The sequence below is a fragment of the Pundamilia nyererei genome, unplaced genomic scaffold (genome assembly GCF_000239375.1).
Source record: "Pundamilia nyererei isolate P.nyererei 1_Seehausen unplaced genomic scaffold, PunNye1.0 scaffold00077, whole genome shotgun sequence".
NCBI classification, from domain to species: domain Eukaryota; kingdom Metazoa; phylum Chordata; class Actinopteri; order Cichliformes; family Cichlidae; genus Pundamilia; species Pundamilia nyererei.
Window position 1 is genome coordinate 2,203,453 of NW_005187478.1, and position 19,523 is coordinate 2,222,975.

A 19,523-nucleotide genomic window follows, 5' to 3' on the forward strand; every position below is an offset into this window, starting at 1 on the left:
TATATATATATATATATATATACTCCTTTCATGCTCACCTTTCCACTCTTTTTTACTTAACCTAATATATATTCTATATTCCTTTTTTTCCTCTTCTTTCTGGAGCATTAGAATAAGTACCCTAACTCCTAGCAACCTTAAGCCTATTTTTGGAACAGCTAGAGGGGCACCACCTGAGGCTGGAAATGCCTCATTATTTTTTTTGTATTGCTACCTAAAAATAATGGTGAAAAACCTGTTTTCTGTTTTCCACTTACAGCCAACAAGAACGACAAAACTGAGAACAAGACCAGTGAGGCCAAGAAACCCAAGACTACACGTAAGAAACATAAAATACTTAATACACAAACTACACAATACACATGTTTTCGTGCAGTTGTAAGTTAGTTTCACAGACATCCATGACTACAAAAGCTCCTTGGGTATTTCCAGTACTTCTTCTACCAGTCAGGTCCCTGTATCCACTTCAGGACCACTTTGAGGTATTTTATCAAAGCAGGGACCAGCATGGTAACACAAAATTCTGGGCCCAAACGTGGGAGAAGGTTACCACCAAAATTTCAGATGCACCCGAAAATTTTGTCCCCCATGATTTTATTCAAACACTGGCAGAAGTGTCACAACACTGGTAGAACTGGGGTAATATAGAGCAATAAGTATGTTAGATTAAATAATTAAGCGACATATTTTATTGTATAAGCATTAAATGTAATAGAGAGAAAACCCCAACAATCAGACAAACCCCTGTGAGCAAGCACTTGGCGACAGTGGGAAGGAAAAACAATGCATACTTTCATAAAAAGTAAATGACATAGTGGTAGGCTTTTACATTTTCACAAATTTTACTATATTATACTAGAATATAAATTATTATACTATTATAGTGATATATAAATTATACTTATTATAATTTCTGTTTCTCTGTAGCCCGTCCTCGCCCAGCCTCAACCGCCGCTCCTGCTACCCCGGCTGCTTCCACCAATGGAGAATCCAGTGCCACTCACCGCCGTCGGGTCATCACCAAACCCCCTGTGCCCAAGCAGACTCCCCTGGATAAGAAACCAGCTGTTCCCCGTGCTCCCCGCACCCCCCGACCCATCAATGCTCCGACACCAGATCTAAAGAACGTCCGTTCCAAGATTGGTTCTATTGACAACATCAAGTACCAGCCCGGTGGAGGAAAGGTAAGACAAAGAGACAGCACAAGAGAGGACTATGAATAATTCAGGACAGTGATGTACCTGTCAAGATTCATGAATGAATGCTTTTCTTGTAACAGCGAATGATTTGGCGATGGGTGGTTTGTACTTTAAATAGCGCATGTGTGTTATACAGCATAATAACATGAATTAATTCCTTTACTCTGGGATTGAGATTGGATGTCAGAATATATTGAATTTAACCTCTGCATATTTCATAGTTTATTTACAGGTTTTCTTTTTAATTCCTGGTCATTCTGAAACAGATAAAAAATTTTAAATAGATAAAAGTAGTGTTGAAAAATGCTGAATTCAAAGAATTTCAAGTGTTTTACCTTAAACTTAACTGTATAATAGGTACTGGTACAAACTCTCAGAACAGCACTGCAAATCTTTCTCGCAGTAGAAGTGGATTTCCTGAAACATTGTAAATGTGTTCCTGGATCCTCATAATTCTGTGCAAACAATGTCAGTGCCTGGAGTGCAGAAACGATCAGATGACTACATGCTCTGACTCTGCGGAATACACTGGATTCAGTTATATTTGCAGTGCCGTACAGCAGTGCCGCTGGCACGGTGCAGCTATGGTTAGACCTACAGTAGAGAAGAACACTAGTAATCAATCAATCAATTAAAGCTTTATTCGCCACATGCAGGTTGCCCTGCAGTGAAATGGGACCCCCCCCACCCCACCCCCGACCTTACACACACAACACAGACATTACATGGGGATACAAGTCAGACATCGGTAGCGTTACAGAAAAACACTGAATATACTACAGTGGGAAAGTACGAGAGGAAAAAAAAGAGACCTCTACTCATGCTCTGCCTCCATGGTAGGACAGCATGAGAACAGGAAACAAAAAAACTCCTCTGCACAAAAAGCACATAAATGTCCACAGTACAACTTTGTGAAAGACATGACAAGCCACAGGATTGGGTGGGGGGTGAGGAGTAATCCGAAGCGAACACAGCAGCCGCCCTACAGCGTTACCATTCCAGCGCGGCACACAGACCCGCCGTGTTCCCCCGCAGGAAACAAGCATCGAAGGATGAGTGTGTGCTTATCAGTGTAAGTGTATGTGTGTGTGCGTGTCCATAGTTCAGCTGAGACAGTGTCCTTCGCCCTGCCAGGCTAAGTAAACAGTCTACCAGCCAACCCAGGTGGCCTTGCATGGAATGGGAAGGAACGGACTCAACACAGTGGTTATCAGGGTGTTTTTGTTCGCCTCCGGCCTTGAGCCCACAGCTGGCGCTGAAGGGGTAGCCACATCATAATGGTGATTTGTCTTTTAGAAACAACTCATGAGAATTTCAAGCTGTTTTTAACACTCCGACACTGGTCTCTCAATCTCCCATTGGATAGCTGCGAGTTTCTCCATGATGTTATTTACCTTCAATTCTGTGGTCTTGTCAGTCTTCTGCTCACAGAGCAGATTCTGAGACCTCACGACCCGCGTGTAATCCAGAGGTGTTGTTCCGAGTGGATTCTTCCCTGATGTAATCCAATATACGCTCAGAGGTGTTATTCTGAGCCTTCACTGCAGCCGTTAGCGCCTCCAAGCTCTTAACCATGCTGCCTTCAGTGAGCCCTTTCTGAGAAGCCGCACCTCGTCCCATCGTTTCAATCCCAGTGGGCAGCCTTGGGGGGTTTGAACAGCCGGTTCCGCTTTCTTAATTTTCCAGCCAGGGCCAAGCCAGCTCCGATCAGCAAGAACCCTGTTATCATGGTTCCGAATAGGTAGATATCTTCAGCGTCCGCGATCGACAGTCCCGCCAGGCACACGATCCTACATGTCTGCCACCCGTCCATCGTGTATCCGGCAGGGAAAGTCCCTCCAGGGCACTCGGGCTCTCCCGAGCCCAGACTTCTCGTTGAGAAAAGGGTGTCAATAGCATTCAGAGACCAGGTAATCAAATCCCTAAGTCTCTTTAGGTTTTAGAAACAGACTGTGAGAGTGTGTTCCAGGAAAGTGAAAAAAGCACGAGACAAGACAAGGACATAAGAAGCTAAGCAGGGAAGATAAGGGAGAGGAGAAAAGTGCGACCGCATTCGCTGAGAGCCAAACGAGAAGAGAGTAAGAGAGAAAAGCAATCCTCACATGAGCTACTGAGTGTATATCATTTGACACCATTTGAAATAACAATAACTCAGAAACATGTCACTTCTGCACTGTGGGCATTTTAAAGGGCGTGTACATGTTAACTGAGAAAATAGCAACTTTACAACTCTATATTCGTTTTCCAGCGTCCATCTAACATCAATCTTTTAACATATTCCTCTTTCTGAAATATCCAGTTTTTAACAGCATCTTGCTGCAATGCAAATGTTCTGACAGATGATGTTCTATCTCAGAATGACATACAGAACAGGAAGCATGCATGCTACCTGTATTCCACCACCCTAAAGTTGCCCAGCATGTCATGACATGGATCAGAGACATGACTGTGTTGTCCATCTCCCTTCAATGTTATGTGACAGTGTGTCTAGAGGAAGGGGTGTGCCGTCGCTTTCAATCACAGGCATCATCCTCTCTCTGTCTGCCCTGCCATGTGAAATAATGTGTCCACTCTATCCATTATATCTTCTCTATTGTCCGTCAGAGAGTGGTTTTGCCTCAGAACAATATTGTGCTGAGAAAGTAGCCATTTTGGAAAATGTGCAGGGATTTTTTTCTTTCTTGTTGGGAGTTATTGAGAAGTTTGACGTCTCTCTCAGACGTTTTGAGCTTACTAAAGCTCGAGCTGGAGATCAATTGGATAGGCTTGGAAAACAGAAGCAGGGAAATGGCTAATATGTGTTTTTTTACTTTAAGCAGTGAATGTTTTCTGTTTATGCACAGATAGTAGAAAACATGGACGTGGCTTCCAAATATGAAAAAAACAAAAAAAGCTAATGGGGAAGTGCCTCACGCTGTGTACGGAAAGTGCTCTCTATCTGAGGGCCAGCGGACGGTGATTTGCTGTCTGTTTACAGGTTAATAGGCTCGTTCACTTGTTTTGGTTCATACTGAATAAAAAATTAAGTCACTTTTATAAAACTTGGTCATATCATGATTCAAAATCGAGAATTATGTTTATTATAAAATCACAAGCTAATTGGCTAATAACTTGTCATTAACAAATGAGTGTTTCGCACCTACAGCTCCTGGTGGCATCGTCTTTTGTTTTGCAGCCATGAAAATGGTTGATGTCACACTAGCTACGTCCGTCGTAGTGTTAGCTAAAGAGTAGCAAAATACAGTCAGGCAAATTTACATACGTGCACACACAATGAAATCAGAATAAAATATGTTTATTCTTGAGCTTCAGAGGTTCTGGTAGGGTTGAATGCTAATAACTAAGCTAATGGGTTCAAGCTTTATGTTGATCATTCAGATAATCGGGGCAGGGATAGCTCAGTAGGTAGAGTGGTGGCCCCATGATCGGAAGGTCGGGGGTTCGACTCCACTGAACGGCTACCCTGAGGTACCCCTGAGCAAGGTACCGTCCCTACACACTGCTCCCCGTGCGCTGCATTGGTGGCTGCCCACTGCTTCACTGGGTGAATGGGTTAAATGCAGAGAAACTATTTCGCTATGGGGACTAACACACACACTTTACACTGATCAAGAACGTCTACTTTGCAAAATGTTGAATTATATTTAAATGTTCTCACAACTAATAGTTGCATTCCTCATACACTTGTTGACATTTTGTCCACTTGTTTGTATGTTTTTGTGTTTCTCTAGATAGTCAAAGTTAATTTGCGTTCTTTTGCACTAACTACATCGGTTTCATTTCCATGTGTCTGTAGTGACCTTTTCTGAAATTGCAGATACAAAGTGTCTTTCTGTGCACCAAAATAGGTGCACAATGATTAACAAATATTTATGTCAATATCTTCCTTTCACATCCATTACTCTCTCCTGCCTGGTCATACTGCAGTGTTTGGTTGGGTGTTGTTGTATCCAGCATAGACGTCGCCACTACTCCCATTCAGGGGAACACAATCCATGCACCTTTTCAGCAACGCTTAACTTCCACAACCTGTAGCGTTTAGTCATGATTGTATGGCCAATTAAAGTTAGATTACTGTAGAAAAGGAGCTGTTGCTTTCTGTGCAAATAGTTCTGTGAAATTGCCCTGACCTTGTACTTTTCTGTGTGTAACAAAAGAGCAGTCGGAAGGGAAAATATTGCTATGAACTGTACTTAACCGCTCCATTCACTCTTTCAGGCATTGTGTTTCACAGGAGCATCTTCCCTGCTTTTCAAAACACGCTTTTACTCTTTGAAAGCTTCTTTACACAAACACATCGGCGCCCTGCATCGTAATTACTGGCACTGACTCATTCAGTCTTTTGTGATACTAAATTGCTTATGTTTACATTTTCTATTCAGGAGGAGTTTATGTGACTAATAGCCGTTCCCACCTCAGTATTTAGCAATAATATCAGTGCTGTTTATGTGAGCAGTGGTACACTCCAGAAATGTGACATTTGATTTGTTGTTTTCAGACTGTATAAATAAGCCGACACTTTTTTTGTGATGGTATTTGATTAGCTTTTGTCACTAACAAAAGAAAAATGTTACTACATTTGTACTAATGTCATGTTTTAAAAAGGCTCCATCTGTTCCAGTTTTCTACCAGCTGAATGCACAATACTCCTGATCTTCATGCTAAATTGTCCCAAAAATAAATTCTAACATTTAACTACTACTATCAATTATATAATATTATTCATACACCCACACATTTGGTTAATGTATTTGGTTCTTCGGCTTCTTTTTTAAGTAGCTCTAACATCCATTACACTCACACAATTGGTCCAGGCATTTGCATTCTTTTGATCACACCCATGTCGTCCACCTCGTTGTGGTGTAGCATTTGGTTGGTTGGAGGTTGTATTGACCAGGGGTGCTGGTTGTCTCCTCAGGTCTCTTCCACCCCGAACAACAAGACATCAGACCCCTCCACCCCTGCTGCCAAGGCCAGAGTGAGTCCTTGCCATTGACACCTTCACACCCCAGTACATTCACCCTTCTGTATGCATTCATCACAAGCACCACCTGCTCAACATCTCGAACAACACTCCACCTTGCTGTTCATTCCTACATGCACCTGCATATTCTGTCTGTTGATACTAAAGCAGGTTTCATTGTATGGTATATTTGTAAGAGACAAGTATAAAAAACAACAACTCTAAGGCTAATTTCTAACACCAGTACCTTGATTAATAAGTGTAATTGTTTAAAATCATTATTGGACAATATCATATTATGTCATTATTGCAGTTCTGGACAGGCTCTAACTGCGATATATAAAGTTTTAAAATCTCAAATTTGCTTGGAGTAAACAGATCAGTGCAAAGGGAGTCTTGTAGTGTCTGACTCTTTCATGCAGTATATTCAGTGTGTTTATAATATTCTAGTGAAGTCTAAGAACTTGGTATACTATTTTAAAATGTTTAAAAATCCCAATGATTTCTTGGCTTAACTTGGATTGCCTCAATATAGAGGCTTGTAGGTGCTTTAACAACAAATCGTGAATAACCAAGAGGTTATTCAGGTTCAAGAATGAGATAAAAAAAAGAGTAATGGCAACAGAAAAAGGATGAATCTGTATGCAAATGGTAAGCAATGTGCAATTTTATGGCGTTATTTTTGTGCCACTATTCTGAGCGCACATAAAAAAAAAATTGCAGGTGCAAGTGTTGCATTTTGAGGAGAAATTTATTTTGAGTAAAGAAAAGCTAAATTTGAGTGAACAAAATTCATTGCTGCGTGCAAAAACTGTATTTCAGTGTTTGCTATTATCCACACACACACACACACAACAGCAGCCCCTCTCTCTTTGCATTTGCGCTTGCTCGCAATGTGTTGCTCGCGCTCTCAACATTTCTGCTCATGCGCGCTCAACTCTTTCTCTACATCATTATATTTGTGCCACAAAACCAGCCAATCACAGACTTGGATGCAAAAAAAATCTGATTGTCTGTTTTGGTCTCCAACCAGCTCGAAACGAGGCAGCGGCGGAGGAACACAGAGTGGCGGAGTTTGAAATAATACTCTTTCTGGGTCACAAAATAAACTTTTAAGATATTTTCATGTGAGAATGGTGCTGTGTGAACTTCAAATACCTGCTCGATTTATCAAGACATCACATATTTGCAAAAGTGCTCTAACGTTTTCAGAGTTACCCGAGGGCGGCTGCTATTGTGTGTGTGTGTGTGTGTGTATGGATAATAGCAAACACTGAAATACAGTTTTTGCACACAGCAACACGCTGCTGTCAGATGCATTCGTCAGCAAATGTGGCTGTGTTGGTCACTCTTGCATGAACAGCCTACCCAAGCTACCCTACCCAATCTGTGAGCAAACCGGTCCAAGATCACTACCTCCAGAGAGCCGTGTGTGGTTCTTCCACATGCTACTGAGCCTCCCCCCGGTTGTTAAATTGATAAATTGTCAGTATGTCTTGTTTTTTCAGACTTCAATCACCCAATCCAATAAACAACACCAAACAAGAGTCAATAGCAGAATAAGCTGTCTGGCTTTGTCAAGTTTTTCATGGGTGTGACACACAACCCAACTGCTGCTCTACCCACAAATGCTTTGTTCTTACAAATGTGACACCATTTAATGGGAAATAAACAGGCTTTCCATTGATATAAGATTTACTGCCAAGAAGCACTGTTAGAAACAAAGAAATAATCAACCAAACACAAATTCACTTACTCTTTGTGCTAAGATTTATCCACTGCAATGAATACAGAACATGGGTAGTATAACAGTGTGTACCATTAGCTAGAAAAGCTAGAAGACATGATATGTGTACAAATACAAAATGCAAATTAATCTCACGCATTATCTTTGGCTGAAATTGATGTTGCATTCTTTGAAATGTGGTCTCCTCTCATCGATAAGTGTCACTTGGTTGCCACTTTTTAGCGGTAATTTACTAAAATATTTTCATCATCCTGCTTCTTTATCTAGCATAGCATGAGAATCATTAGAAATTAAGGAGACATGATGAACGAGAACCATGCAGCTGCTTGAAATCAATTAGGATATTTATGATGTGCTATCTGTGAGGAATACAAACTGAGGAGTCTGCTGCTTTTTGTCTGTGTGTTTGTGTGTGTTCGTGCTTACGCATTAAGTGTATGTGCACTCACTGCTCAGTGAGTCATCCTTTGCTGGTGCCACCTGCGTCATCATGCCATTTTCATCCTGGAGAAGCAACACTAAGACAAAGACAGAGAGAATGGAGGAAGGCGTCTTAGGCTTGCTGCAGGGCTTTTTTACAATGCAGCGACAGAGCCAATCAAAGTGATATCACACAAACAGGTTGGTGTTAGCTTATATAGAAGCAGGACAGGGTGGCTGCTTTTGATTCTTCATCATCAAAGTGGCTTATCTGCAACATCTTAAAAGCTTTGACTATTTTACCTGAGAAAGTTTAGGCTGTGAAAAAGATGAAGACATCAAAGGGCAGCCTATTATTTCCATTTCTGGCTCTATATTTTTATTTTGGGAATTTACTAGAGTAGCTTTGAATGATTCAAAATTCTAAATAATCCTTCTTTATCATATACTGGACCTTGGTGCAGCCCCTTAGTTTCTCAGCTGTCTGCAAGTGACAGATGATTGAAATTTGCTGTGTCGCCACGGCCTTGCTTTTTGACGAAAACTCAAAAACTCCACATTATGACCCAGGTTTGTAGTTGAGACTAACCAAATATAAAGTTGGTCCTACAAAAAAACAAGGAGGAGTTGGCAAAAGTATAACACCATGAATAATCAAGCAATCAATTCAAGCAGGTTAAAGGCCTCAAAAAGCCATTAGAAGTGATTACATGTTTCATGCTCCGGCCATAATGATAGTAGTTGGATTAATTCTTATTAAAAGGTAATTAAAAATTAAAGTTTATTTATGAAGGGTATTTTTTCAAGTCAAGTGGCTTTATTGTCATTTCAACCATGTGGTAGTCACAGTGAAACCAGACAGCGTTCCTTCAAAATTACGGTGATTTATATAACAGGCAGTCAACACAGGGAGTGCAAAAAAACAGTGCAACACCAGGCAGAACAGAACAATCCCACATAGCAAAATTGGTATGGATCGGATCTGGCCCACACACCGCAAAGAATGACGGCCCTTTGGTGGCCCAGATCTGGTTTGCCAAATGTGGCCCACACATGGACCAGCAGCAGACACACTGGTGGTCCTGTGCTGGCCCAGAACAGTTTGAGCTCTGGCCCTAGATGTCAGCCTAATATGTACCTTAATCAAGACATGTAATAACAACATGCGCCAGAATATAATAGTGGAAAAGTAACATGAAGAAACTCTGTTCAGACAATGAATGGATTGATTCTTATATAGCCCTTTTCACTATCCCAGATTACTGAAAGTGCTCTAAGCAACATGTCACATTAACACACTTTGTCTAAACTGAGTGCTTCCTAACTACATTCATACTCTTGGCATGCAGACTGGAAGAGCCAGACCTGGCACACATCTGGTTGACATGCACCAGTCAGTCAGAAGGGCCAGCTTGATGCTGGATCCAGGCCAGACCTGTTTTCTATGAGCCTGGGCCACATAAACCAATCCACAATCGGGCCAGATGTGGCATGCCATCACATAAATGGTGCCATCTATGCCAGGCCCATATCTGGATGACATATGTCTTACCATGCCAGAAGTCAGCCAGCAGTGCCAGCTTGATACCAGATCCGGGCCAGACCTACTTGCTACATGGGATAGAGATACAAGACAGTGCAAACACAACAACAATTTAAACATGCATTTCACTGACAGAAGTTTCACTGACAAATGCAACTGCATGGCAGGATGCTGTAAACGGACCAAACTTCAGCCAGGAGAACAACTGAGATAATCCATCCACAAAACAAGGTTAGTCATTAGTATACTGCTGCATGGGCTGGGCTGTAGTTACATCACAAGGGTTTAAAAACTGAGCTTTAAAATGTACAGTGGTAATAAAAACCGAGAGAGGCCTGTTTTTAGGGGCTTGTTCAGATTAAACAGAACAAGATACAAATCAATTATAACATGTTAAAAAACATGTTTAGAAATGACCAAAGTCACATTTTGGCAGGTTGAGTCAAGTTTGCTTTGCTCAAAAATGTCTTTTATCTGCAACATATTACTCAGCCCCAATTCAGAATATAAACCCAGATTGTCCAGATAGGCTTCACACCTAGAGAGACCCGCAAGGTTCAGTTTTAACCAGCCTGATCAAGTTTAGTTATTCATTGTGCACTGCAAGCCCACTCTACACAATACTCCATCCTAAGCAAAGGGTATCATTCAGGCTTTGTCATGCTGTTCACTTTCTAGAATCAGTACAAATCTGATCTGACTTATTAGATTTCTCACTAAGAGGCAGGGAGAATCCAGGTTACTTAACTCTGAATTGTTTAACCTTCCCTGTATCGGTCAGCACTGGATGGCACTACCACAGGTAGAATCAAACTTTACTGGTTGATCACAGGCCATCTACTGAGGGAGATTCAAGATTCAATGTCACATCAATCGGATCACTGAGCTCTTTGGCCCCACAGTATGGTATGCCTTCAACACATTAATTTTAGGACAGCCTCCTTTTGCAGTTTGAGGTTAGCAATCAGGTAGGTTCTCAGTCATCCAGGTCATGGTAGTCTAAGGAGCTTGGAAGGAAAGTGACTGGACTTCTTAAAGTTTCATGAACCCCCAAAAAGCAAACGGCATCAGATTTAAATTGGATAAGTATAATTGTTTTCTACTTATACCTCAAAATGTCTATGGTGTATGGCAAAGACACTGCAATAATTCAGAGAAAACTCTAACATCAGACAACCTGTTATGAGCAAGCACTTGGCAACAGTGGGAAAGAGAAACTCCCCTTTAACAGGAAGAAGCCTCTGGCAGAACCAGGCTCAGGGAGGGGCGCCATCTGCCGCAGCCAGTTGGGGTGAGAGAAGAAAGACAGGACAAAAGAAATGCTGTGGAAGAGAGCCAGAGATTTTTACATTTCAGTTATGTATCTCATTTGTAGCCAAAGCTGAAATACTAAGGAGAGAAGCTGACCATATAACATGTTCTTCCAGCTTGTAGTGTACTGCTGAAAGCACTTCAGACAGAACAACAGGTTTTTCTGCAAACTAGTCTATTTTTGAATCTTTTTAAAACCACCTTGTGCCCTCTGTTGTTCTGAATCTGTCACTTGCGGTTGCTTTTTTGCTTTGCTTTTAGCAGCATGTGTTAACACAAAATTACTGTCCACGGCACTCTTCTCTTGCATGTACTCTCTCTCATCTTTGAGTGTTTGTCTTATGCTTTTTTTTGTAGCTATTGCTGTTTATGGAAGCGCTCTGTTGTTATTCACTCAGTATTCTCATCTTTTGCTAATTATGCATTCATTTTTGTAAGAATCTGCATTGATTCTTTCTAAGAATGTTTCCCATTAACATTCTCATTTTGATGGTTTGTCACATAATGTACCAAAAAGCATTTTTGCTGTCTCATGTGCAAACCATCAATAAGCTTCTATAAAAAATGAATAGCAAAAAGTCTTCCATACTTACAGTACAAGGCTACTCTGTTTCCTGTCAACTAAACCTGCCAGCTGATCAGCTTTCTTTCTTTCTTTCTTTCTTTCTGTCTGTTTTTCTTTCCTCATGTTGCTTGTCTGTGTGTCTGCCTGCTTGTCTTTAGGTTCAGATAGTGCACAAAAAGCTGGACTTCAGCCACGTCACTTCTCGCTGTGGCTCCAAGGACAATATCAAACATGTCCCTGGAGGTGGCAATGTAAGTACTCCTGAAGCTGGAAGGAGACTCTCACATTTTATGCTAATTTAACCTAATTTGGACTATCTTGCTCAAAAGGTTGATCAGTTGGGAATGCCCCTTGTGCCTTGTACTCACCTAGCAGGTGTATTTGTTACAAAGAGATAAAATGGGAATTTATGTTCTTGGTATGTAAATCAGGTCCATCGTTGGGGGATGCATATTGTATTGGGTCCTTATTTACACATTCATACAGTATTGCTCTTGCAAAACAATATTCCTGTTCCTGTTTAAACAATTGCCAGATAATCTCATAATCTCAGCGTAAGAAATTGAATCAGTCTGACTTATAAACATTGTACTGTCCTCCGGTGTTCTCTGATTGGATCTCTTCAAACAAATTTAGTAAATAGGAGCACCCATAAGATCTGAGACTGACAAAAATATTTACAATGTTCAATTCCAAAAATGCACTTTGCGGTTTTGCCTCTTGGTTTAGTTTAACGTTCAGTAATTGAACTGACCGCAGGTGCTCATGCCTACCCTTTCAGGACTTGTTTCTACCTGGTCTGAAAACCTGCTTCACTATCGCCATCTCGCACAACCACAGAGTATATACAAAATATTAATTTAGTCTCCAAGTTAAGCCACTGTAGAAGAGCCTTTAAACCTCTAATGGCCATCAGGGGGCAACTCCTGTAGTCGAAAAAGAGGTCTGATTGTACAGAAGTCCATTAATACATTAACCTGCTGCTAACTGATGAGATTATGTTCTCAATTTAGAGTAAAACAGTTGATAAAGCAGGGTATAACAGCCAGATTGTCGAATCTGATGAATGAAAACCAGAGTCACTGTGACTGTTTCCATCTTTCACATACTGTAGTCTATCCTCGAAACCACCACTTTGCTCTGTCAGCTCAAATAAACTGGGTTTTTTTTCAGTGTGGGGACATGCAGTCATACTAAAAGGTCATGGTAAAAAGAAAGTATACCTTGTGTCATTTTTACTTACTAGTGCTTACCAACTAAAACAATCATTTGGAAGTTTATTGGGATTTGTCTATACACAGCTCTCTTAAGAACTGTTATAGATTTGCTGGTTTGCTTGGGATTATTGTCCTTTTACATTAAATCATTATGGCCAAGAATTAGCTGTAGCAGGCCTCATGTTTGACTCTAGAATACTTTGGTATGTAGAGCTTTGTGGTTGACTCATGGTGACGACATGGTGCCCTGAGGCCTGTACTATGAAGCAGGATTTAATCTTATCAAGGTAACTTCAGCGTTCATCCTGAGTTTTCTATACTAAGAAGATTACATAAGTTTCTATTGCCATAGAAACTTATGCTGTGAACTTGAACTGCGAAGAAGCTGGTTATTTTCAGATTAGAGATCAACAGGTATGAAATCACCACTTGCTGACCAACAGCATTCCCCGAAGGCTCTTTGGACCTCTGCTGTGAGAGTTTGAGGGTTTAACATTTTTCAGCTGCATCTAAAGTCTTCGCATTTCCCTCATGAGCATCAATATTAAACATAGGTTCTTAGATACAACTTAGCATTACTAAAACACAATACACAGACATATCAAGTTTGTACATAGACTAGGCCTAGCCTTTTTTATCTTTAGTCTTTACTCTCAAACCTTTAAACAGCACTGAGTCTCCAGGTGAGAGATTTAAAAACTAAAGCTGTTGGGAGCAGGTTATGTTGAGAGTGTTGGTTGAAAATCATCTGGATGTTTTCACTGTTTCTTTTAGTTAAAGCATGTTTTATACATGATGTGATACAGTTTCTATGCTGGGGGTTACATTTTACATCTGCAAGCTGCTGCACCTTAGTAGAACCACTGAATGAAGCACAAACTGTGTCGCATTGTCTTGGAGATGTGCATGAATTCGTTTGGTGAAGAAATGTTACAGTTGATAAAATAATTATTTGAGCTCGCTCACTTAAAAAAGACATAAACACTGTCTAATTTTTATGGTGGTTTCATTTTAATGGAAAGAGACAGGATATCAAGGCAAAATCCAGGGAAAAAAAACACCAGCATTTACATTTTCTGTATTTACTTACATCACTGATGTGTTTTTATAGTGGAAGATGACATTATGAATATTTAAACTGACTTTTAAGGATTTTAACTATTTGTTTCTATTCTTTAATATCCATTCACATTAGGGTAAGCTACGGGTCCAACAAAAGGTTTTGACAGTTTGTATTACTAATAAAATTTTATCAGCAGAGTTATGGTCATCTCATTCTCCAGTCTGTCATCTTATATGTGAATCTGACTGATTTTAGCACATGTTGTGAGGCAGGTCATCGTGCCAGCTGCCAACTCTACAGTCATGGTGTGACTAGTTACAGCTCGTCCTGATTTATCTGCACAAACGGAGCGATGCCAAACAAAACAAAAAGACACCTTCTAAAATAATGAAACAGGTTAAAACAGGAAATCAAGCATGATTGGTAAAAAAAAGCTGTGAGTCAATTTCACATACTCTGTTGCATTGTCAAGAATGTCACGCCACTATATGAATGCGGCAGATGCAGTATAATGAATGATAGCGATTTTCTAAAGTGGCCTTGAGTGGACGCTGAAGTGAAAGTTGCATTGTACTGAATGACGTAGAATATAAAAAGACAAGATTTTTATGTACTCCACCCCAGGTGCAGATCCTGAATAAGAAGGTTGATGTGAGCAAGGTAACATCCAAATGTGGCTCCAAGGACAACATCAAACACAAGCCAGGTCCATCCCAAAACATTTGTGCTTTTTCTTGCCATTAAACCCAAATGGCATCATATTAAATTTTCCTTATTTTTTTAATCCCAGGTGGTGGTGATGTGAAGATTGAGTCTCATAAGCTAAACATTAAGGCTAAGTCTAAGATTGGATCCGTGGACAACGTGGGGGCAGGAAATGGACAGACCAATGGACAAAAGGTCACTCTTAAACACAGTTAAACATGTGTTAGCAGCTCACAGAAAATTAGCTTTTGTGGTTCTGCTGATTCATTGTGCCACTACTGGCCACCATGTGCCACCATGAGTTTTCAAACTTTGTATGCCCATGTTTCTGTCTGACCCCTACGAACTGTGTGTTTATTTTTGGCTGCAGGAAGAGAAAACTGAGCAGAAAACATCATCACCCCCAAGTGGCACTCAGACAACAGGACCAGGAGTCACTGCTAAGGCAACAGCACCTGGAGGTGTTGCTAAGGAGAACAGCATGAAGGAAACCACACCCACTCCTTTTGGGGGAGATGGACTGAGGGAGCCCCTCAGTGCAGAGAAATGCATCACTGAGACAAGTGGGTGTAAAGGCACACACTCACACACACTGGCTTCATTTTTTATTGAGAATACATACAGTTTACAATTATGACAGGTGTGCTACTGAAGTGCCAAATAAATGAGAATAGGGTTCTTAATCCTAGCCAGTCACTTCACGCTATGCTACTCATATCTGCGAACCCTTAATCTGTAAATGTAGGGACTTTGATCTGGATGGTTCATGTGTACAGCTATAAGAAATCTAAGAAATTTTTTTATTGTTCCTTAAAGCTTTTAATGCTGTAGCTAACACCTGTAAGCTAATGTTAACAGTAAGTTGTGGGTTAAAACTCTTTCTTCTGCTCACTTTTTAATGCTTTCCATTGTACATTTGAAGTGACAATTACACTGTTATAACTTTGTTTGAAAACAATCAATAGATAATTTAACCAAGATTTCTAACTTTTTATGTATTTTCCAACGCCTGGCTGGAGCAAACCTCTCCAAAGTATTACAATCCCATCTAATGCTGCTTCAGTATATAGGAAAATCCACAGCTTTAATGGCCTACTGTGTCACTTATTAGCAATATGTAGCTTGAAAGTCACTGCTCTGAGAATTTGCAAAAACTCAATTGTAGTGTATTCTGTTGCATTCACTCTGTTTCTGTTTATACTGTGGATATAACACTGCTACTGAACCGCAAATGCCTTGCTTTGAATCAAGGATTTTCTTTAGTTATTTATCTGTGTCACCTTGTACCACCCAGGCATAATTTCTGCCTGAGTTATTTTGATAGTGCTTTAGATAAGGCTACCTTAGGCTACCTGCCTGAAAGCCTGGTGTTATTTGCTCAGAGCCACTTGTGCTGACTTTCTAAGCGATCAACACAGAATAGCACACAATTTGATTGTTGCCTGCAGGTGCAAAATAATAGTCTTAATACACTTTCAGCTTCTGAGGAACTTAAGATTGCTATTATCTTTATGGCAATATCTTCAAAACTACAGGAAAATTGTCCAATGTGTGGTTTTATTATAGTTTGCAGACCTATGTTAGCATCTGTATGCTTCTCTCATACTTGCTGTATTCAAATTCAGCAGTCCTCTTTTACTTTCTCACTTTCTATTTCCAGTTAATAGGAAATGGAATATGGCATTTTGGTCTTTGCCTTTCTGGGGTTTTAAAATATGCATGACTATATTTGGACAAGCAGGCAAAATGAATAGCTAACAGTAACATTAGCTGGTTAGGTTGGTAAGTAAGATGACAGAGAAAAACCCAGCTCAAAACAAAATATACGTAAACTGAACACTCTTTTCATATCTTTTAGTGTAACCAGAGAGTGAATATATGGTCATATATAGTACTAACATCTCAATCACAAGTCTCTGCCAGATTCTATCTAAAAGATATAGCCTGGGAGCCAATGTTGAAGTCCCCTAAACCTACAGTCCTTTTAATGAAAAGCAGAGGGTGAAGGTTGGCCTTTCAGACAGTATGAACATGTAGTTTCCCTCAGATCTTTCTCACAGTGGTCACATCCAGTTTCAAAACAACAAGATGGGGGAACGTGGAATGTTTAAACTAACAAGGAAGTCATGCCACAGTGGCTACATCCATCTTTTATAAGAGTCGGTGATTTGTAGAGAACCAACATTGCTTTATTGTTGTCATGTGTCATGAAAAGTGAAAAGACGTACAGAGGGAAGCTACAGCATGACAACAGTAATGGGGTTTTTCAACATTAAAGCATATACACCTATTCTTGTAGACCCCTAAAATAAAAATTATGAATAGTGGTACATGTACAATAGGAGTAAATTAAAAATACATAATGTAAATAGTGTGTGTTTATGAATGAATAAGCACATATACCCACTCCCTGCTTACATGTCGGATAGAGTAGTGAAGCCAGCTCACCTTTTTACCAAATTATGAAATGAAATAATGAGGAGACCTTCAGAGTGAAGATGAGCCAGTCATGGTGGATAAATTCATCTTTACCACAGCTGGTCTCCAGACTCCCCGAGTTCAGAGGGACAACAGACTGTTGCTGTTGCTAAACTCATCTTAATTGATGAATGGCTGTAGCACTAATACAATTTTAAAAATGTCATTTTGATCATTTGCCCCATAATTCATATGAGCTCACAGCAGACATCAGCTAGAGCCTGTAAGGCTGATAAAAACAACAAACTTGTTTTTCATCCTATCATTTTCTCTTCGTTTTGCGCTTCATCTGTTTTTTCTTCTTTAACTTGTCTCACCTCAGACTGAGTCCCAATGACCCACAGATTTTGGTGGGACACGCATGGCGCTCGCTGGCCTGCCAATCAACTACCAACCAACTACCACGGCGCAGTCACTTTCCTCTGATCCCGCCCTTCATCTTGCCCACCGCAGCACCGAACTGACCGATCGCCTCTCAGTGTTTCTCTGGGATCTGCCTGCCAGCTTCCTGCTACCAACTTTGACCTTTGGCCCCTTGTCACCCTTGGGTTGCCCCACCTACCACAGAGAAAAGTAATTGCTGTTTGTCCATGTTTCTCTGTGCAGGTTTCCACCAGCTTCTCCACTGATGCCATTTCCTTGTAAGCACTGACTAAGGTCATTCCAACCTTAAAGCCCAAATGTAACAACCCCAAAGCAATAATCCCACAATCAATCAATCAGTGCTCTATTAAGTATCTTGACCATAGCCACTTTTTCTCATAGAATGTTCACCCTACTAGTGAAAACAGTTGCCTCAGATCACAGTAATGGAGCTTTGTTCTAGACCCTCTGGCAGGCTTTGACATTTAAAAACCAAACTAACAAAAACAGCACCATTCATAGGTCATCAGACGTCTCATTACAGGTCAGTCTACAATTCATCACACGTTACTTCTCTTGGTATCAGTGCAGCAGTTTGTCTCTTCAGAGTTCTTCACAATAATGATTCCTTGAATTTTAATATTATGATGTTTGTAGTCGTGGCTGCAAAGAGCACAAAATGAATCTGGTCTCGAGCGGCTATGCAGAGAGATGTCTGGAAGCAAATCTGAAGATGGATTTTAAAACCAGAGCAATAGCTTCTCAAAAGTCAGATGGTTTTAGTACAATTGAAATCATTCAGCGATGTAACTCGTGCATTATGAAGGCAGCAAGAGGGAGGATACAGGAGCTCTGCTGAATCTCTGGGTGGTTTCGGCTCAAAGAGGATTTGGCACAAAAAAATCTGTGTTTGATCTCAGAGCCAAGTGTTTTTAAAGTTAAGATCTCTCTAATTGACCTTGAAGGAGTGAATATAAATTCCAGCTGAATGAGTGATATTGAAGGATGGTAATAAACCTTGAAATTAAACAGAGTGGCACAGAACACATGCACTCTATAATGTAATGTAGCACTTATGATGGACAGTGTCAATCACAGTGTCACAGGATTCTTTCTAAACATTCAGTCACACCAGCACATCAAATGTCTCCATTTCAGAGTCATTATAGTGTAGACCTGTGGAATCTGTGTGATGGTCTATGGTTGGCATGTCCATACAGGCCAAATGGTTCCTTGCAAATTTTCACTGCTGACTAATAGTAAGCCGTCTTGACAATGCTGAGAGAACAAAGCAGTTTTCAACTGAGGAAGCTACTGTAGGGATCCAGCTGTTTTTCAACATCAGCTTTTATTTCACCTCGGTACGCTCGGGAGCTTTTTTTTCCTTTTCTTAGTACTTGATTGAAATTATAGGGCACAATCTCTGGCACAGTATAAAAAAATGTAGAAGCTTAGAGAGCTGTTGTGATGACTAACTCTACAGCATGCTTTCTGCTTGCTATATTCCAGGCCACCTGCAGTATTAAGTCATTTGAATTTGTTAACATTTGTTCATATATCAGGATATACTAACAAAAACTTCTGCTTTAGATAAATGAGTACAATTCTTTTTCTTTCTCTGTTACTTACTGTCCACATTCTCCAGAGGAAGTTGAATACTTTGATTTGCAACCTCTTTTCCCAAAAAAGGCAGAAGACTTTGTAGATCATTAAAATGTCGTTTGGTGTTAAAATGTTCATTTGAAAGCATATTGTTGAGATATTCACTCAAGCTGAACTAGGGTTTAATGAGTCACTGTTAGCTTTATTTAACCAGGAGAGCAATTAAGAACACTTTGGGTAAAGGCATTTAAAAGGTAAAAGAACATTTCTACACACCTGAAGCCATTTCTACACGCTCACTGGTGAAACACTGCCCCATAGTGGCAGAAGTTTTACTTACATTTTTC

The 19,523-nt window shown here is 40.3% G+C and overlaps 1 protein-coding gene across 1 annotated transcript in view; it reads left to right on the forward strand.

Annotated features, from left to right (window-relative positions):
* LOC102200499 (microtubule-associated protein 4-like) overlaps nucleotides 1–19,523 on the forward strand; it is a 117,984-nt gene extending 98,461 nt beyond the window's left edge. The window contains exons 10-17 of the mRNA XM_005737561.1: nucleotides 260–319; nucleotides 928–1,184; nucleotides 6,118–6,177; nucleotides 11,907–11,999; nucleotides 14,653–14,734; nucleotides 14,819–14,928; nucleotides 15,104–15,296; nucleotides 17,534–19,523. Coding sequence (XP_005737618.1) covers nucleotides 260–319; nucleotides 928–1,184; nucleotides 6,118–6,177; nucleotides 11,907–11,999; nucleotides 14,653–14,734; nucleotides 14,819–14,928; nucleotides 15,104–15,296; nucleotides 17,534–17,538 — 860 coding nt within the window. The 3' untranslated portion in view covers nucleotides 17,539–19,523. The remainder of the gene's footprint in view (nucleotides 1–259; nucleotides 320–927; nucleotides 1,185–6,117; nucleotides 6,178–11,906; nucleotides 12,000–14,652; nucleotides 14,735–14,818; nucleotides 14,929–15,103; nucleotides 15,297–17,533) is intronic.